Genomic DNA, 22,047 nt, shown 5'->3' on the forward strand with positions numbered 1-22,047 from the left:
TGTCTACAACATCATAATGTGTATAAATAAGAAAACCAATTGCTTTCAGAGGGAAATACATATACATTTAACCATCTGTCAGCTAACACCTCCATTAGGGTCTCCTTCAACTTTCACGAGCGCACTGAACTGAAAACACCCAAAATGGGTTTATCATTAGCTCTCAACGTCCCCACCTGTTTTCATGATTGTTCACTGCTTGGCTCCACCAGTGAAACTCATGCAGGAGTCCAAGGTGTTTTTTTCTGCGCACATCAAAGACATGGTTGAGGCCAAACCTTGTCCACAGGGGCCTTCTCAGAGTATAACCAGGATTAGGGCCAAAGGTTTCCTTGAAACCACCCACAGACTGGAACCCCGAGGACAACCTCCAAGCATCCTGGATAAGAAGGCCCTAACACAGTGCGTTGTCAGGACGACGGCGAGGGGGGCGGTGTGTGGAGGGCACTTAGTAGGACAGTGAAGAGGCCCCACTGCGCAATTTTAACCCGACTTCTGTGGCAGTCACGGCCTCAGTAGGCCCGAATAGCCGCTCTCAGAGAACAAGGTCGGCGTCATGGGCCGTCGAATGCGCGCTCGTGACGCCGTCCGGCGTCTCTCCGCTTGTTGACGCAGCCGCATAGCGCGCATAGCCCGCAAAGCCCGCAGAGCCCCAGGGACACTGCGCGGGCGCTGACGCTGGCGCAAGCGCAGGGCCGGAAGCCCAGCGGCGGAGACGGTTGGTGATTGGATGAGGCTCGGCGTGGGGTGTTAGTCCGGGTACTGGGGGACGTCACGAGGCCGCTTTTGAAAGACGCAACCCTGGGCGCGTGGCTCTCACACAGAGCGCCCCGAAGCCAGAGGTTGAGCCCGGGAGCAGGAAGCAACGGCGTCGGCGGCTGGGGCCGGGGAGCCCCGGGCCTGGGGCTCGGTCTCTGGCCTACGGGGCAGGAAGGACAATTTTGGTGGGTGGGAGTTGGGCTGGGATTCGGGCTGTTGAGGGTCTCATGTTTGTAGGTTTTCTTTTTCTCCTATTCTCTGACCCCCAAGTAGTTTTAAGGGCTTTCCCCGTGGACAGCTTTGATCCTTCTTTACCCTTTTGTAGCAGTGTTTTGGAAGGGATATAGGAGGGACGAGGCCTGTGCCTGTTAAAACTCTAGTCACAAAGCAGTCATGACATCAGTTAGAGAGATTTAGTTCTGTGTCGTATTTAAGCCAATTATGAAGATCGATATGTTTTTAATTTGAGTAAGTACTTTTATCTAGTATTTTTATGTTTCCTGCCAATTTTCTTACGATTTGTAGGTGAGAAAATGTCTGGCAACAATGACTGGTTTCAGAGTTCCCGGGTCCCTAGCTTTGCTCAAATGCTGAAAAAGAACTTGCCAGTTCAGCCATCAACCCAGACGGTAACTACACCAGCAGGATATTCTTCAGAAAGTTACAGCGTGTCGAATATGGCTTCCAAGGTTACGCAAGTGACGGGTACGATTTCATTTTCATTTACAGTAATACCTTAGTTCTTCAAGATTCTAGGATGGCCAATGAGTACTGTTGAGCCTCCAGTTTAAATGTTGGGTAGATATACATCCATTTACCAGTGGCTAAGTCCCATTTGGAACTCCGATTTGACTCTGAACACTGTAAGAGGCCTGTGGAAATTCTTCTCCTTGCTGCTCATTTATTCTTTAGGAACTGTTAACAGCTTCAAGCCTGTCTTGCCTTTTTGAGGTGAGACTATGTTGGTCCCTTCAGGAAAAGGACTGGACTTGTACTGATTTCTATTCCAATATCGCTTAGCATAAGTATAAAGCAGGGACAAACATTTAAATTCATTTGAATTCAATGTGAAAAGTAATAGAATATAGTGACTAGGAATCAGAAACTGATCTTAGTCCCAGGTCTTTGTCTTTAGTCCAGGCCTTAGTGACATAATGTGTGTGTGTGTGGGGGGGAATGCTTTGAGAGCTTCTGAAGACCTTGACATCATTAAAATTTTGTGATTCTTTGACATCACTTCAATAATGACAAGGATAGCACTTCTTTGCAAACAATGATTTTTGTACTCCAAAAAGGTATATGCATCAACAGGTTACACTTGTCATGTGTGCAAAATTTTTAGTAGAAACTTACTTGTAATGAAGAACACCTATAACTAGTTGTATCCGGGACAATCTGCCATTTTTAGGTGAGGATTTAGTGCTTTTGCTATTTTTTTTTAAATTTTACTGAACTGACAACTGTAACCATATCTTTTTAGGTAATTTTCCAGAACCATTGCTTTCCAAAGGTCTTTCATCTATTCCAAATCCTGTCCTTCCTCCAAAAAAAATACCTAAGGAATTCATAATGAAATACAAACGTGGTGAGATAAATCCTGTGTCAGCTTTGCACCAGTTTGCACAAATGCAGAGGGTTCACCTTGACCTTAAGGAAACCATAACAACAGGCAAGTGCAAAGTTATATCTGGTTATTACAGTGCTGGAAGATATTTTCCTGTTAAAAGCAGAGCATATAAATAGTACTAAATTTGATTATTTTCTATATCCACATAATATTGGGGTTAGGTAACTACTGGTATGTTTTGACAAGTATATTTCAGAAATTTTTATATTCGTATTTTTCTGCAAATAACTTATATGTACAAAATTTTTATAATCGAATTTTAATTTTTTTGTGTATGGCTAGTTGAACTGAAATCCCATCAGCCTTATGGATTATTTTCAGGTGTGAGTACTTGTAGACTAACATGTTTTTGAAGAGTTGTTAAATATTTGGACTATGATTATTTAATGAGAAGGATTCTGTGATGATGATACCTAACAAAATTATGGTCTAACTTAGCTTCTGAAATTCAAGGTTTAGAGGTGAAAATAGCACTTACATGATTGACACTCTATCTGTAGACTTGTCTGACTATTTTCCGCATTCTCTCTTGGAATTGGAAGGCTACAATAGTACAGATCAAATAAAATCCAGCCTCTAACCTCTTTATCTCGTGACCAGTGATTAGAAAGAACTTTAGGAAAGTGGAGGGATAAGAGAATAAGTGCTCTTAATTGACATGAATGGGGTAGAAGTATGAGAGTCAAGGAAACGGAGTCTTTAAAAATACATGTATGTGTACAAATGTGTGTGTGTGTATGTTTGTTTGTATATATACAAAGACATCAGGTAGTTTGGTTTTTTAAATTTTCTCTTACCATTGGTAGCTTTTGCCAATATGTATCTCAAGGCATCCTTGCAAAAGAATTTAAAGCTTTTGAGATTTTAGCTAAGGTTGTCATAGTGAAGTCAGATTTCCAGTCTTTTGTTTTGGAGGAAATAATAGTAAACAGGTGACAAAAATAGAGTCTTAGTATAGAAGGTGAAGTTTTCCTAAATCTAATCATTGTAGGTTGGATTTCTTCATGATCAATACTGTGGTCAGTAGTTTTCCCTCCATTCTTCTCAGACCATTCTTGGAAAATGTAAACTATTGGTCACAGTAAGAAAAAAATGTGTGAGGGCAAATCTTTAATGATCTGAGCAAGAGCTACTCAAAAACACAATCCATTAGTAATGGTATTCACTTTATGTACATAGTACTAGTTGAGTAATCTGAATCAGTAGGTTTGATGAGACCAAAGTAGCAGTATTTTAACAGCTCTACAGGTGATTTAAAGACATACTAAAGTTTAAGAATCTGAAGTATGATAGGATGAAGTTTAAAGGCTCAGCACTCTGGCACAGAGTACTTAATTAACAAATTTGATGGAGGATATCTCACACAAGAATCGTATGGGCCACTAGTTAAATATACAAAATATTCTCAGGTTTTATAAATTTGGATTGGAACCTAGGTGGAACCTTGGGAAACTGAAGTCATAGATAGAGGAAAGCGGTTTACTCAGATGCAGTCAGGAGTTGCTTGTAAAACCTTGATGTACATCTTAAAAAACCCAGGAGTTAGTGTAATAGGTGAGAAAATAATAACAATGATGATGACGATGAGGCTTATGTGGAGTGTAATTGTACCTATCCATCCGTAACCAGGGTAGAATCTTAAGTTAACCAAAGACTTTCTAAAGTCTGAATTACCAACAAGGAAAACTTGAACTGGAAAAATCTTTGCCCTGTAAATTTAGATGATTCCATTTCATTTTTCACTAGGCAAAAATGAAAACTAGGTAAAAGTAATTGTGTAAAGGTAATTCTTCTAGGAATTTTGGATGGCTGGACATTGAGTTTAACTCTTTAGCATATCTTCTCTGTTTTTGTTTCGGTTTTCCTTGTGGATTCTCTCCCCTCCACTTGCCTTCAAGGCTGTGGTGGTGTGAATTGCTTACCATAACTCCCTGATAGGTTCACAAGATTTCCGCAAAGGGATATCTTTTATTCTGGAACTTATAAGAGTATCAGAGCACTCAGAAGGTGGGAGAAATTCAACTTTATTGGCATTGAATTTCAAAAGAAGAGATGTTGCCAGAAGCTCCATATCTTACCTCTCATTGGTCATTCATTAGATATTTGGGTGCTTACTATTGCCAGGCTTCATTATACAAGCCACTGTTGCTCCGTGTATGATCTGTACTCTAAAGCTGTCCGTACCGTTCATGCTGAATCTGGAGCTAACCTGGCTGCTTGATAGGTTCCTCAGAACTAGTTCAGGCACTTATCAGCTTTACTTTTAATCTGCATTTTCTCTAAAAACAAAACAAACAAAACAAAACACAAATCTGATAGGCCAAGATTGTTTTCCACAGTTTTTGTGCTGGGATATTTTTGTATATCAAATGTCATTTGCAAGATCATACTGTGAATTATTGCAGCATTCACTCTGACTTCTTTTTCAAGGTAACGTTATGGGACCATATTTTGCTTTTTGTGCTGTGGTGGATGGAATTCAATATAAGACTGGACTGGGACAAAATAAAAAGGAGTCTCGATCCAATGCAGCGAAATTAGCTCTTGATGAGCTTCTACAATTGGATGAACCTGAACCAAGAATTTTAGAAACAGCAGGTAAATACTCTTGATTATAAAGGATTTATAAAATGTATCTTTTCCCAGAAGGAATCACCTGCAGGATTTATTAATGAAGAGTTACGTGGCAACTGCAAGACAGAGTAGCAGAATTTATTTCCTTCCATTGCTATCTGCTGCCATGTTTAATATTAGTTAAAATGCTCTCGTATAGGGGATAAAAAGTATACTTACAGTGATGAGTACTGAGTGATGTATGGAATTGTTGAACACTATATTGTACACCTGAAGTTAATTTAATACTGTATATTAATTGTACTGGAATTAAAAATAAAAATAGCAAAGAAAAAATAAAAAGGTTTTCTATAAAAGAAAAAAATGCTCTTGTATATTTCAGCACCATGAGCTATAAACATGTTGACTGAATTGTCTCATAATTTGTCAGATTCTCAGTAGCTTCTTATCCAGAAACTTGATTTTTCTCTGTAATTTATTGGGTTCCTAGTCTCTTAATAATGTGCATTTAATGCTTAGACTTTTAAAATGCAGTTTTTGTGAAGTTTGGCTATCTGTATTAAATTCAGTAATGGTAAAGCTACTTGAGAAAATAATGGCCTAAAGCAACATAGCAAATAGGTTAACTGTAAACTCCAGAATTAGATTGCTCTGGTTGAAATATTGACCTGGGATAGGCAAGTTATTTGCTTTCTAAACCTGTTTCATCATTTAAAACGTGGGGACACTAAAAAAATAATAAGTAATAAAAAAAATGGTGACTCTGATAGTAACTACCTCCTATGGCTGTTCTTAGGATTAAATAAATAATGAATGCAAAGCACTCAACCAGTGCTTGGTGAATAATTTGTAATAAAATGATAGTAGCTCTTACTAAATATTAATCAGTTTGAGGAATATGTTACCATTTTATATATGTGTTAGCATAATCAGCAGTTTTTGTCAGTGGTCACTTAATGGTAGATTACATTTTGGTTTATCTGTAAATTAACTTTAAAAAGAAAAGAAATTTGATGATAAATTCATTCTTTTTAAATTCAAATCATCACTTTTATTGTACTACTGGGCTTTTTTTGTTTTTGGTCTGTTCGTTTTTTCTTTTGTAGTACTTTAGCTCATTTTGTTTTTTCTCTAAGTTTAACTCTTATTCATGCATTTTTATTTTTGTTTAATTAAAACCATTATTTAGTAATTAAAATGATTTGCTACATGTAAGTTTTGATGTTTGTCATACTTTGGATTTATTAAGTACTTAGGAAAGTATTTTGTTAATTTCCATGTTATTTTCTGTTCACTATTTTTCAGATTAATTTTTCAGGATTAGGTATGATGATTTTGTCTTATACATGCTGGCACTATAAATGTCATATTATCCTTATTTTATTGAATTCTTTGATTCTTAATGTTATTTGACCTATAAAAAGCAATGATGCAGTGATTTCATTTTCTTGGAGGGTAAACCTTTTTTAAATTCAATATCAAATTATTTCTTTTTTATCTTGCATATTTTATATATGTTATGTATGTTTTTGGTCTTGAATTTTTTTTTAATTCTCACAGTGCTTTTAGTTACCTTTTGTGTTTAATATCTTTATCCTGTTTTGCTTTTAGTGATTTTCTGTTGAGCATAAAATTAGATTTTTTTTGACATAACGAATATTTCAATAAAAAACTTAATATTTGCATTTATTATGAATGGTAAGTGTCATGTTATGGTTTTTTTTTTTTCCTTTTATGGCTAATGTTTTCTTTGACTTTTTTTCTTTTAAATATTTGGAAGGTATGTACTGATTTTAACCTAGAAATTCCCCTTTCTGATATGAATTCAGTTTTGATAATTTTTTTTTTAAGATTTTTTATTTATTTATTTGACAGAGATAGAGCCAGCGAGAGAGGGAACACAAGCAGGGGAAGTGGGAGAGGAAGAAGCAGGCTCATAGCAGAGGAGCCTGATGTGGGGCTCGATCCCATAACGCTGGGATCACGCCCTGAGCCGAAGGCAGACGCTTAACCGCTGTGCCACCCAGGTGCCCCTGATAATTTTGAGTTTTGATTTTATCAGTTGATAATTTTGCTATCTTTACCAATATTCGTATTTGTCCATCATTCTTTTATTCAGTTTCACACTGATTTATCCTATAGATGAACAAATCCTACTCACTTTGAGCTTAGTGTGATGAGTGATTTATTTCTTTTATAGATAAGCCTTTGCCTCTCCAGAGTCTTTAACAAATTAATGTGAAATGCCGAACTGGTGACAAATAATATTCTTAAGGCATTCCTTCAGTTTATTAAGGAAATTCTTTATATGTGATTATTTTATCAGCTATTTACCCACCTAAGTATACCCCAGCAATATTTTCCCAGTTTCCTTCCAGCTGTAGCATGCAGTAGAATCAGTAAATCTATATTTTCAGGATGTGCTGAGTTCCAAGGACTGCGGTAGGTATTGGGAATCAAGAATCAAGTAAGATCTGTCCTCTACCCTCAAGAAACTAAAATGCTTTGTTGAAATTACGTTAAAACATGTCTACAGAATTTCCCAAGCATCTAATCTAATTGTTAGGAAAGGATGTTTTCCCTAAGGGTCTTTAAAATGCTTATTTAGGGCTAGCAAATGTTTTGCCCGGTGGACTACAGTTTTTAGTTTTTTTTTTTTTTTAAATAATATTTATTTTGTTATATTAGTCACCATACAGTACATCCCCAGTTCTTGATGCAGTGTTCCATGATTCATTACTTGCATGTAACACCCAGTGCACCATGCAATATGTGTCCTTCTTAATACCATCACCGGCCTATCCCAATCCCTCACCCCCCTCCCCTCTGAAGCCCTCAGTTTGTTTCCCAGAGTCCACAGTCTCTCACAGTTTTTAGTTTCTAAATATCTATCTTTTGCCTTCTCTGAAAATTAATGTGGCACTTTCCCATCTTCACTGATGCCCCTTTTATAGTCACCGTTGTTTTCTCAAAGAGTGCCAGTAGTACCTTAATTATGACTAAAGATTTTTTAGTAATGTATTTTCTCTTGTCACAGAGCCTAGTAATAATTTAATAATTAATTTAATTAGATCAATTTTTCCCTTACATTCTTTAGGATGTCCTGAACAGCTGAGTTTAAAGATTTATTTTTCTTGTGGAGGGATATGGAAGATAAGAGCTGAGTATTTCTTTTCTTTGCTGTGAGCTTTATATCAGTTTTTTTGATCTCCTATTCATTTATAACATAAACCTTAAAAAACTTATTTTTAATTTTTTCAAAATTTTGGACTCATCAAAATTTTTTTCCATGTATATATCATTCCATATTTTGTACATGGTGTTTTTCAAGTATAATCTTGTTTTTTTAACTGTACAAAACTTCTTGCTCTAACTTTTTTTAAGGATAGTGTTAATGTAAGTTTTGAAAACCTTAACACATTCTTTAAAAAAATTTTTTTTAAATTTTTATTTGAAGCTCCACGCCCAACGTGGGGCATGAATTCAATGACCCTGAGATTGAGTTGCATGCTCTATTGACTGAGCCAGCCAGGCATCCCTAAAATCTAATACTTTCTGACACGATGATTTAAGAATCCGGTTCTAAGTTTATTTCAATACTCCTTTTTAAAAAAATCATTTAAAAAGTTTTTAATGTGGTCAAATAGAATTTTGTAATGCATATATATAAAACAAATTTTAGTATCTTAACCATTTTAAGTGTACAGTTTAGTGTGAAGTACATTCACTTTGTTGTGTATCCAATATCCAGAACTCTTTTCATCTTGCAAAACTGAAATTGTGTACCCACTAAACAATTATTTCTCATCTTTCCCCTTTTCCCCCTCACATCAAGTTCATGGCAATTACCATTTTACTTTCTGTCTATATGAATTTGACTACTTTAGGTTTTGCAAAGTGGAATCATATAGTATTTGTCTTTTCATGGCTGGCTTTTTTCACTTATAATGTCCTTAAAGTTTATCTACATTGTAGCATGTGTCAGAATTTCCTTCCTTTTTAAGACTGAATAATATTCTGTTGTATGTATATACCACATTTTGTTTAGCCATTCATCCGTTGATGGATACTTGGGTTTCTTCAACTTTTGGCTATTGTGAATGATGCTGCTACGAATGTGGGTGTGTAGATAGCTATGACATTCTGGTTTCAATTCTTTGGGTTTCATACCCAGAAGTGGAATTGCTAGATCATATGGTAATTTCATATTTAATTTTATTTTAAGAACTGCCGTATTGTTTTCTATAATGGCTACAACATTTTACATTCCTACCTGTGGTGCACAAGGGTTCCAGTTTTTCCATGTCCTCACCAACACTTGTTATTTTCTGTTTTTTTTTGTGGTTTTTTTTGTGGTTTTTTTTTTGTATAGTAGCCACTCTCCTGGGTATGATATGGCATCTCATTGTGGCTTTGACTTGCATTTTCCTAATGATTAATGATGGGGAGCATTTTCTCATGTGCCATTTGTATATCTTCTTCAGAGAAATGTAATAATTCCTTTGTCCATTTTTGAAAGGGGCTATTGGGGGTTTTTTTTGTTGAGTTTTAAGGGTCCTATGGGTTTCACTTTCCACGGCTTCATTTGCCTGTGGTCATCTGTGGGCCGGAAGCAGATGGTCCTCCTCCTGACATATCAGAAGGTCAGTAGTAGCCTAACACTAGGTCGCAATGCCTATGCCATTCACCTCACTTCATCTCATCACATTTTAAAATCTCACATCATTACAAGAAGGGTGAAGACAGTACAAAAATATATTTTCAGAGAGAGAGACTATATTCATATAATTTTTATTACAGTATATATGTTCTGTTGTTAATCTCTTACTGTGCCTAATTCATAAATTAAACTTTACCATAAGGACATATGTAGAGGAAAAATCATAGCATATATAAGGTTTGATATTACCTGCAGTGGAGCTAATCCCCTCAGATAAGGGAAACACTACTGTATATTCTGGATATCAGTCCCTTGTCAGATATGTGATGTAAAAATATTTTCTCCCTTTTTGCGGTTTGCATTTTTGCTCTGTTAATAGTGGTTTTTTGATCAGAAAAGTATTTAATTTTGATGAAGTCCCAATTTTTTCTTTTGTTGCCTGTACTGTTGGTGTCCTATCCAGGCAATTATTGCCAAATCCAGTGTCATCATCAAGCTTTTCTCCTATGTTTTCTTCTAAGAGTTTCATGGTTTTTACCCTTATGTTTGGGTCTTTGATGCATATTGAGTTAATTTTTGTGTATGGGGTTAGGTAGGGGTCTGTCTTCAGTCTTCTGCATGTGGATATCCAGTTTTTCCAGCATCATTTATTGAAAAGACTGCCCTTTCCCCCTTTGAATGGTACTGGCCCCTTGTCAAGAATCATTTGAGAAAATATGTGAGAACTTATTTCTGGATTCTCTATCCCATTGGTCTATATGTCTGTCTTTATGCCATTACCATACTATTTTGATTTATTGTCACTTTGTGCTAAGTTTTGAAATAGGAAGTGTGAGTCCTCCAACTTTATTTTATTTTGCTTATTTGTACATGGTGCTTTAAAATGCAAACCAACATGTGCAGTCACATTTTCTTTATTGAAATTATTTGTTCTTGATGAACAGGATTTAATATTTTTGGTTTTCATTCTACCTGAGCCCAGCTCTCTTAGATAAATGGAAAAAAAATCCATCTTTCTCTGAGTTTTTGAAGTTATGTTTATTTAAAGTCCAGAGTGCATATTTCTAACTATAGTTATCAGCCTTTGCTTAACTAACATGAACTGCAAGATGACATTGCCAGTCTTCCCTTGTTAATTTTGATATATTCAGTCAGTATTTTGTCTTACTCAAAATTAAGTCCGTTGCAGTATTTTTTGCTTCCTTTGTTCTTATGAATGATTCTTGAGAGATACTAATTAATTTAGTTGAAACTTTGCTCCTGGAAACTGTCCATTTAAACTTTTCTGATCTTTTTTTTGTTGTTTCTTTGGTTTAATGTCATGTTCTTTTTTTGTTTTTCCCGGGTTCCCTAACTTGGGATCCAAATTGGAAAGCCATTGCAAAAATGAGACTAAGAGCTTTGAAAACTTTGAATGTAGTACTCCCCTAGGAAAAATGGTAACTTTTACTTATTAAATTTTGATAGGATGTTAATTTTAAGTATTTTACATAATATTACTACAAATAGAAAATTGTTCACGAGCATCTAAAACATGGCTTCATTCTGAATGCTTTTTGGAGTGTGGCATCTATGACAACGCAAACTATTTAGCAGCATAGGATTAGGAAATCCAGAACTGTGTGTGTATAATTTCAATATAGGAAAGACATTTATCAAGGCTGAGCTAATGGATATTTGATGGCCTAGAGTTGGCAGAACTATACAGAAAAAATAATCATTCTAAGATTGCTGTTTATTATAGAAGAGTAAGGTACCTGCTCTTTGGAACATTGAAATTTCATGTTTCTTTCTTTGTTATTTACAGGTCCTCCTCCTATCCCTGCAGAACCTGTTGTTTCACCTGAACCAGTATATGTCTCAAAAGTACATTATGGTAGGAAAATCCTTTATGATTTTCTTTTTTAGAAGAGTAACTCAATAAAAATTATAATTAAACTTATTATAATTAAACTTATAATTAAATTTAAATTGTAATTAAAACATGGTTAGGTATGAACATATACATTGGTATTTTATCATTCAAACCTGTCACACTTCTACAGGGAGGAAAATTTCCTTCTATATGTGCTAAAAAAGAGAAGGGAGAGGAAAGATTGAAGAAATGGCTTTTTTTCTATAAGGAGGTGATTCATCAGTTTCATATAGCTGCTCTTTTGAGAATGCTGTGCTTTGGTAGGCTTGTCATTAATGAAAACCAGTGGCTTTCTGGTGCTTAATGGTTGGGACGTTCATTTTAAATAATCTATTTAATTTAAATGGTAGTTATTTGTCACTCGAGCTCAAGAAAACAACTACAATTGCAGTTATAATTGTATGATCTACAATCAGCTACTTCTCCATGCACCTTAAGTTCTCATGTGTAAAATGGCCGTAACAATAATTACCTCATAGGGTAATTAGGATTAAATGAATTCATACATGTTAAATAGTTAAATCAGTGCCAGTAGATGCTTCCTAAACAGTAACCTTTTATTATAACACTTTGTCATATTCGACATATTGTGTTGGTAGTTGTATGCTTTTCCTATTGGATTATGAATCCTCTGAAAGTCAGGAAATTATTTCTCCATTGCTTACATAGTAGTTAACACTACAGACTTCAAAGTTTAGAATACTTACAGAATTAAAATGAAAACGAGCCTTTCTTTCTAGGTCTGGAGATTAGGATTTAAAAACCAACTTTATGTCTATTCAGACTTGGTTTGTCCGTTGTCTTTTTTTATTTACATTATCTTTCTAAAACAGAGAAAGACTGTGCACATTTGTGAGCTGGTTTGGAGTAAAAGGACAAGACCAGGGAAAATAAGCCTATTCAAGTGGCAAAATTTACTAAAGTTTAATATAGTAGTTTGATCTAACAGTCATAAGAATTGATGAAACGAAGGGAAGTGAGGGATGAATCTAGTGATAATATCCCTTAATATGGGAGACGGCCCTAGTCTGTCTTTTCAGCCTCTGTGGGCAATTTTCATGAATAGTGGGACAGAATCTCTGGTCAATGACTGACAGCATAGATTAATATTACCCTGAGAAAACAGGTCAATCTGTGAGGAACAAAGAAAATGTGGTTAACAATATGTTTAAAGAAATACATGATTAGAGTCAAGTTTCGTAGGTTCAGACAGGAGTCAAGTTGTCACAAAACAGCAAACCTCATCCTTCAAACTAATGGGTAAACACAGGGGCTGGATGTTGTTGCCTTTGAAGAAAAAAGATTTGAGACCCACAATAATTTCCCAAACAGATCCTGTTGGGCCAGTTATAGAGCATATCACTATCTCACAGCCTGTCTGCTTTGTCCTTTTTCTAACTGGACCATATTTCATTAAAAATAGCAATACTTTGGGGTGCCTGGGTGGCTCAGTCCATTCAACTTCCAACTCGATTTCGGCTTGGGTCATGATCCCTGGGTTGTGAGATGGAGCCCCACATTAGGCTCCGTGCCAAGTGTGGAGCCTGCTTGATTCTCCCTCTCCTTTTGCGCTTCCTGCCCCCTCTCTAAAAATTAAATAAATAAATAAACAAATAAACAAATAAATAAAAATTTTAAAAAGTGATATTTTGGCTCTGAAGATAGGTTCAGGTTACAGGATACTGAAGATTACTTGAAATTAGCTACTCGAAATCAAAGAAATGGTGTTAAATGGCATTATCTATGTCATATTTTTATCTTATCCTCCATTTTCAGTAATTTGGGAGAACATTTTATTTCCTTAATAGCCAGGGTACATTTATAAGGAAAATGGTATTTCACGTGCTTTTTTTTTTTTTTTACATGCATGGTAATAAGAGATACATTTAGTAAGACGGACTTGGTTATATTCACAATATTATTTCCTTCAACACTGAATTAAGACCCAGAGGTATACTGGTATGTTGTTAAGTCCCAAATGTTCTTTATGATATTTAGGTGCAACTTTTTAATGTGTAGCAGAACATTTTTTTTTTCCCTATACACAATTCTTGTTCTGTACTAATTGCAGTGTGGTTTTTCTACTCTACATTGTAACACAATACTTGTTGACTATATATGACATGATCAAACAAATTATGGTACATTCATTCTATGGACCCATTAAGAAGGATGAGATAATACCCTTGAGTGATGTCCAAGAACAAGTAAATGCAAAAGATACATTTCGGCATGTCCCAGTTTCTATTTTTTGAAGTGATATATATTTATAGATCTCAAAATTTCTATTAGAAACCGGTAATTTTTGCCTGCATTTGGTGAGGGAACTTCTGAATGTATATTTTTATATTGCTGTTTCAGTTTAAAAAAAGTTAAATTTGGGATGCTTGGGTGGCTCAGTTGGTGAAGCTTCTGCCATAGGCTCAGGTCGTAATCCCAGAGTCCCAGTATCGAGCCCTGCATCAGGCTCCTCACTCAGTGGGGGGGTCTGCTTCTCCCCCTGAACCTGCCCTGTCTTGTGCGCATGTGCGTGCTCTCTCTCTCTCTCTCTTCTGTATCATGAGTTTTGGTGATAATGCAGAGCCAAGTTGCTGAGTACTTCTCATATTTTTACTACATAAGGACCAAAAACTAATTTATGTACCACACATTGATGGTTTTGTTGATAGCAGTTTTAGTGAAGTATATGCTAGCATGCAATTATAGTAATAATTGGCACCTCCACGTTATATGCTTTGTGATGAGATAGAAGAATATAGCTATTACTTCATTATTTTTTTCTCTCAGAGCTTCATTTTGTGAATAATTTTGTGATTGTTCACATTCTTCTTGATAATGCGAATTTGTCTTTGCCAAGAGAGCGTTAACAATATTAACAGAAAAAATAAAGTTTAACAAATATAAACAAAAGCATGTAAATGGCCTAACTGAAATGCGTTGTGTCTTGTTAGCAGAATGTTAGCTGAGATTGCTAATGTCATACTTTTATCATTTGTGCGCTTTTTTTAATGTAATGATTATTAAGCAGGTAAAAAAAATTTCTGTGAAAATTTGACAGCAAAGTTGTTTCTTTGCTTTTTTTTCCTCTAAAAATATGAAATGGGCTGTGAACCACTCAATAGACTACTTAGCAACTACCATGAAACATCAGGAATTATCAGTGGTTTACAACTATACTTTGAGAAACACTATATTAGGTGATTCTGCAACTTCTCATTCTCTAGAACAATTGTTCTTCAGTAGGGATACACAAAGCAACAAATGGCCAGGGTCCCACCCCAGAATCTTAAGTAGGCTCTGTCATGTTTTTTAAAAAGAAATCCATGGGTAACTTTTGATGTATATTCTTGGTTAAAACTGTTCTCTAGTAATCCTAGTTACTTAAAACTATCTTTATTCCCTTTCAAGTTTAGAACTTTTTTAGTGGGAACATGGACTATATCAGGGGTCTAAGTGCTTAGTGCTTCGCTGTAGTTCTCAGTGGGGCACATACTAAGGAGTGTATTTTAATTGTCACCATGTTGAGGGGAGACTACTGACGTTCAGTGAGATGTTGGTTTGCAATATGGGACAATCCTATTCAACAAAGAAATGACTTGTGTCTTGTATGACTTTTGAATATTTCATTATATATAGATCAATAATTCTCTAATATGTAATATTAAGAATTTTTTATAAGTTTTCGATAAAGCTCAATAATGTAGTTTTTTTAGAATTGAATGCTTTAAAATATCAATCATGACCTAAATTATAATTTGCTCCCATATCTATAAATTACAAACTCAATTGTAATGTTACAATAGGAATAATAGAGGCCTCTGGGAGAAAGCACCGTGTTCTTCAAATTCATATTCCATTTGATTTTTTTTTCCAGAAGGGAGACATATTCAATATGCAAAGATTTCACAAATTGTTAAAGAAACATTTAATCAACTAATTTCCAATCATTCAGAATATCTGAAATGTAGCAATTCATTGGCAGCTTTTATAATTGAAAGAGGTAAGTCCACAAATATTTGGGATGTGTTTGTGGAAAAACTATTAAATATCCTAATCATTTGAGCTATATATAGCAGTATTTTAACTGACTATCTTTGACCCTTTTTACAACGGTGTTACATTGATTGATTTGAAGTGGCCTTTTCTAGTGGGTGTGGATCATTAAATATAAAGGCTGTCAACATTAAAGTATACTGACCAGAAACTAATAGAGAGCTGCAGAATGGTAAAATGCCTAACATTTTAAACAATAGCTCTGTTGAAACTACGATCAACCTGAAGTCTAGTTTCCATTGTAACAAACATTGAAAAGGTCTTGATAAAAATGAACAAATTTTCACTTTCAGGTAAGAAAGGATTACAATATGAAAAATCATGAACCTGTTTTTTTTTTGTGGGTATATGTAAAATCTATCTGTTTATAGCTATATATATAGATACCTATATACAAAAGTATTTTCTATAATCCAAAAATGCATGAGAATTCATAGATGGTAGAGAACTGGTAGAGTTAAAATCTTTGGGTAGTGAAATTTTAAGTGTTAATAAGACTTGGATAAATAGAGGAAAGGGCATTTTGGGAGGAAGAAAGCAGCAGTGAAAAAACTGTTTATGGAACTATGAGAAATTTATTACTAGTGCAGAGAAGTATATATATATATATACAGGGGTAATACAGAATATACTTCGGTTGATAAGATGTTACCAGATTCTGGAGTCATTTGAAATCCAGTCAGAAGTTGGACTTAATGAGATAGTAAGTGGTAAAAGATTTTTGGTCAGGGATTGATACAGAACTCTAATTGTTGGAAACAGCACGAGACTTAGGTGTGCTACTTAAATGACTTTGGGCATGTTATATACTTAACATCTCTCTGCTTCTGTTTTCTTCTAATTTCTTTAAAATAGAAATACTCTCTACTTCATGGAATTACTAGGATTAGATGTGATAATATAAATAAAGTACTTGGCACAGTACTTGGCGTTTAGGAAAAGCTTAAATTACATTTGTAATGATTAAAATAAGTTGATGTTTAAACAATGATTGCCAACAGTTTTTTTTTTTTTTTAATACTACAAGGATTGGGCCTGAATTAGGGAATCATAACTTACTTGATTGTGATGGAGCTGCTTATGTTAGAGTTGAGATAGACATGAACGGGCAAAGAAAATATTTTTTAGAAATATGATGTGATAAGATGAAAGTGACAACAAATGATAGTTGAAATGAGATGAATAAAACATAACATTTCAAGTTTACATAGTAGAATGGTGTTTCCATATCCCCTGGAATCTGGAAGCTGATGTGAAGTTGTGTGAATAGGATGGATAAGAGTAATAAATCTGGTTTTAGAAATATGATAGTGAATGTGGGGTGGGGAAAGACTGAGTAAAATTCAGTACATGTTCCTGGAGTAACTCACACAATCAATACATACTTAAAATGTATTAGAAACCTCAAATGGGTATTCTTCACACATTCCCTGAAATGTCCATTTTATACTTTCCTTTGTCCTCAAATATCCTACATCTTCTCTTCCATCCTTGCTTTCAACTAATGGTCATGCCTCATAATTTTTAATTGTGTCTGTAAGAAGCTATCAAATCCAAACTACTTCTGTTCTCTGCCACGAAATCTGTAATTCCTTGTATTTGTGCTCATCTTCTCTACTGTGAGTGGAGGAAGGATCTTTCCTCTTATAGCTAATCCTTTCACTTAAATTTTGATTCTGTTCCTTCTCACATCTTGATGAATTTCTTCTTTTTGTTATCCCCCCTTTTTCCTGCATTATCAGACTAGTATCTCCCTGAAACATGGCAGGTCGAGTTACAGAGTTGAAATAGAAACTGAGTTTCTATTTATAACTGCGAACTTTATATCACCATTCCAGAGCTTACACTGACACTATATACTTTGCTTTTACCATCATCATCCCCTCCTTACTGGAGCAACTACGTTTGTTTTAATGGAACTTTTTATTTTTCCCATCTAATTTTAATTTCTCCTCCAGCTTTTTCCATCTCAGTAAATGGCATTTTTCCAGTTGCTCAGACTAAAAGGCTAAGTCCTTTCCCTAACACCCTAAAATTTATCTGTGAGTTCTATTATGTCTCTAAACTATCAGATCTGATTATTCTTTTCCAACCATCTTCATTTCTCAAGTCTTAAGTCATTATGTCTTCAGCTTCTTGGACTTATAGCATTATCCACATAAAGGAGGGGTCTTAAAATGTAACCCAATGTGGTTTTCAATCCGTTACCCTCAGTAGCTTCACCATAGCTCTTAGATAAAATCCACAGACATCTTAGCATGGTTTATGATGCGTCCTTCTCTAACTTCATCTTATGCCATTCCCTTCACTCTTTACTGAAGCAGCTCTGCTGGTCTCTCTTTGTCCAGGGTCTGCACAAGCTCTTTCTTTTGACTACAGCACCCTTTACCTCACTCATGCTGCTTACTCCTCCTACTGGAACTTAAATTTCAGTTTCATAAGGAGAGATTCCACAACTAGTTTGCATGAGGTAACCTTCCCCAACCACCACCCCCCCCCCCCCCCCCGCCACCATTATTCTTTACATTGGCTCCATACTTTTTTCCTTTAAAGCACGTATCACAGTTTTTGGTTTGTTTAGTCTTTTTCTGTCTCTCCAACATTTTATTCCTAGCATCTACTTTAGCACCTGGAACTCGGTAGGACCTCAGCAGTTTTTGTTGAATTAATGAAAGTCCTTTAGGTATTTGCAAATGTGAAACTTTATTCTTTTTGTTAAAGATTTATTTATTTTAAAGAGAGTGTGTGAGCATGTGAGCGGGAGGAGGGGCAGAGGGACAGGGAGAGAGAAAATCTCAAGCAGACTCCCTGCTGAATCTCCCGACTCTGGACTCCATTTTGCGGGGCTCCATCTCACAACCCTGAGATCATGACCTGAGCCAAAATCAAGAGTTCAACGCAACTGACTGAGCCACCGAGCCACCCCTGAAACTGAACTTTGTTTGAAAGTCTAAGATTAGAGATTTTCTGAAATCATCAACACAGAAGTAAAAGAAAAAGCAAGAGGAGAATATTCTAGAGAAGAAAGAGCAATGAACCTAGTGACTACGCTATAGAAAGGCCTCATAGTTAGGATGTGAAAGGAAAAAAGAACTGTATAATCAGAGCATAGAGTTTCAAGGAAATCTCAAATGGGGTACAGCAAAAAGTAAATGGAGTGAAACTATTAGAAAAAGAATAGGGTGCTTTTTTCTTTAAAAAACCAATTTCCGTCAGTTAAAGCATCTACCTTCGGCTCAGGTCATGATCTTGGGGTCCTGGGATTGAGCCCTGGGTCGGGCTCTCTTCTTAGTGAGGAGTCTGCTTCTCCTTCTCCCTCTGCTCCCCCGCCCCTGCTCGTGCACACACTCTCTCTCTCAAAAAATCTTTAAAAAAGCAGTGTCAGTAGAACAGATAAACTATGATTTGTAGAGAATTTGAGTGGATTAAGAAAAAAAATAGAGCCACTATAGATAACTTTAAGGCAGCAATAGAATGGCAAATGATGTCTCTAGTAAGCCAAACATATCTAGATGTAGAAGAAATAAATGCATGTTTGAAAACTAAGGATATCTGATTATTCTATTGATTGTGGTAAAGTTTTAGATGAACTATTATAACTGCCTTTTTAATTGAATTTTATTGAACTATTAAAAAATTGGTTCCTAGAAGACTCTTGAACTCTTCTATGAAACTGAAATTTTTTCCATCTTTTTGGTCAATATAAGTAACTTTAAAATGGTAAGGGGAAAGGAAAGAGGGAGGTCAAAATAACCTACTGTTAACCTTTTCCTTTCAGCTGGACAGCATGAAGTTGTAGCTGTAGGCACAGGTGAATACAATTATAGCCAGTGCATTAAGCCAAATGGAAGAGTGTTGCACGACACTCATGCTGTCGTTACAGCAAGAAGGTCTCTCCTTAGGTAAGGTAACATGTATATTTAATGCCACCAAATAGTAATGCTTTCAGCTCAAAGTAACCACATATCAGTGTCTTTATTTACAAATGGAATTTTAGGGATCATTGAGCCATGGATATGACAGTCTCTTACTTATCCAAGTCATCTGATTATTTCCAGGTCATTTTTTAAAACCTTACAGTAACTGCCGTGTCTATATAATCTGTGGATTTTAGTGGTTTCTATTATCAAGACCTTATGAACTCAGTTTTAAGAGTTCTACAACTTTTTTTAATATACTATCTTTATTACTGAACAAAGTAATTGGAATATATAGCTTTATATTGGGACCAAGTAGGCTTGGTAATAGTCACCCCCCTGAATTAGTCATATTTATCCAAAGACAGCGCCAGAAACCAGTTTCCATTCACGAGGTCTGTGCAAAGTTTTATATAGCAGAACATAGATACAGTATTCTTTTCTTTTTTAATTTGAAGTATAGTTGACATTCAATGTTACACATGTTAATGTTCAACACTCACCACACTCACCACCATGGTAAATGTAGTCACCATCTGTCAGCATATGATGTTATCGTGGTATTATTGACACTATTCCCTATGCTATACTTCTCATCCTCCTGACTTGTTTTATAACTATAAGTTTGTACAGGCTGGCAGATGTCAAAAAGGGAGAAAAGGGCTGAGGTGAGCATGCCTAGTTTCTTTCCCCAAATTCTTCAGTAGTCACTCTCCTCCTTACAAAAGGAGTGAAGAGCAGGTAGGAGAGAGAAGCCAGGAATGTTACTCCTTAGAAGTCCCTTCATATGAAAAGTGAGAAATTTGTTATTTTCTCCAGGATCCATCTGATTGTGGTTCTGTTAAGCCATTGAACTTACTTTTTATAAAACTTTTTTATGGAAAATTTCAAACACAAGAATAAGATAATGAATTCTATCATTCAGTTATCAGCATTCTGATATCAGTACCAAGTGATCATATCCAATTATCAGCATATCCATTTATCGGCATTCTGCTGTTCTTATTTAACCTATGCATCCTCACTTTTTGTTGGTGGTATTTTCTTTGGTAGAGTATTTTAAAACATTTTTAGACATTATTTTGCCTGAAAAACTTAAGTACATGTATCTATAAGGAAAGAATCCTGTTATCTTAAAAGGAAAGTTTTGGGGAAATCCAGGAAGGTAATGCATGTCATTGTCCTCTAATCCTTGTTGGTGCTTATTTGGCCTCTTTAAAATTACCTCTTTTATGTTCATTTCTTCCCATGCTTGGCCTTATTTTATGCTTGTGCTGAATTTTCTTATTATTTCTGATGAAAGGAATGAAATCATGTTTTTTATTTAATAATCAAAATAGTATTAGTCCCCTCATTTGATTAGTATTAGTTTTTCAGGAGATTTGTTTCACTTCTTTATATAACTTACGGTCTTCATTCTGTTGTTCTTGTACTTCTGTGTTTTTGTCTTTAAAACCACTAAGGAGCAGGAACCACAGTTGTTGTCTGTCTGTCTTGGTGGGGAAAGGAAAATAGAAGCAAGGCAGAATTTTGACACTCCAGGTAGGAGGCTGAGAGTAGAACTGTCTGAGAACAAAGAGAGGGATCACTAGAGAAATGGGTCTTTTGCAGGATATGACAGTTGGGGACTCACGTGAAATGAGTGGAACGGTAGTCAAGGAATGGCACTTTTAGGCAGGTCACATGTCAGACTGGGCTCCAATTGAGGACTTCTTATGGGATTTAACTCTTCATTAAGTAAGGCTAAAGTTATTTTAGGAGTTCTTATCAATATCAAAACTTTCCACACAGGGAGGGACATTGCTCACCACACATGAGAATACGATGCTTAAGATAAATTACTTTAAAACTTTATTATTTGATAAAGTTATAACCCTTTTATTTTAGGTACTTTTATAGACAACTTCTACTCTTCTACAGCAAAAATCCTGCTATGATGGAAAAATCAATATTTTGTACAGAACCAGCTTCTAATCTACTCACTCTCAAACAGATTATTAACATTTATCTCTATATGAACCAGTTGCCTAAAGGGTCAGCCCAGATTAAGTCACAATTGTAAGTATCTTGGAAGTTGTTTTTAAAAGCAGTCAAGATGGCTCTATCTCATATATTCTGAATCCCTACAGCAATAGAACAAGTAAATTCTTATCTATTCGTATTCTCCCTCTGGCTTGAGGTGTTATTTGTGGCCTGCTAGAGGACCACTCAATCCGATCTGATCTATTACTACTCAGTCTGATCTGTTACTACTTCTCCACTCCTCCCCTCCACTCAATCTGATCTGTTACTACTACTTAAACATTCCATGTAATTTACCACTTTCTATGCTGTTGAAAATTTTTTTCTTTCGAGTTCTAAGACTTCATAAATGTTAGGAAAGCATGGATTTATGTACTGTCACGTACTAATACAGGAGCTAAGAAATGCAGTTTGTTTTTCTGGTCAATCTGTAGCCAAAACTTCGTTATCTTGATTAATGGGTAGCATCAGCGTGAGATGTAAACAGTACAGGCAAGCACAAAGGAGAAAGCAAGTCTGA

General features: G+C 35.5%; 1 protein-coding gene across 2 annotated transcripts in view; it reads left to right on the forward strand.

Moving 5' to 3' along the window:
* Nucleotides 1-1,292: 1,292 nt before the first annotated feature.
* Nucleotides 1,293-22,047, forward strand: part of ADAD1 (adenosine deaminase domain containing 1) — a 47,603-nt gene continuing 26,848 nt past the window's right edge. The window contains exons 1-7 of one of the 2 annotated variants that reach the window (XM_008689487.1): nt 1,293-1,464; nt 2,240-2,428; nt 4,817-4,984; nt 11,428-11,496; nt 15,410-15,535; nt 19,367-19,490; nt 21,393-21,563. In XM_008689487.1, coding sequence (XP_008687709.1) covers nt 1,293-1,464; nt 2,240-2,428; nt 4,817-4,984; nt 11,428-11,496; nt 15,410-15,535; nt 19,367-19,490; nt 21,393-21,563 — 1,019 coding nt within the window. The remainder of the gene's footprint in view (nt 1,465-2,239; nt 2,429-4,816; nt 4,985-11,427; nt 11,497-15,409; nt 15,536-19,366; nt 19,491-21,392; nt 21,564-22,047) is intronic. The other variant, XM_008689488.1, reaches the window with a different exon arrangement.

The sequence above is a fragment of the Ursus maritimus genome, unplaced genomic scaffold (genome assembly GCF_017311325.1).
Source record: "Ursus maritimus isolate PB19 unplaced genomic scaffold, ASM1731132v1 scaffold_11, whole genome shotgun sequence".
Taxonomy (NCBI): Eukaryota; Metazoa; Chordata; class Mammalia; order Carnivora; family Ursidae; genus Ursus; species Ursus maritimus.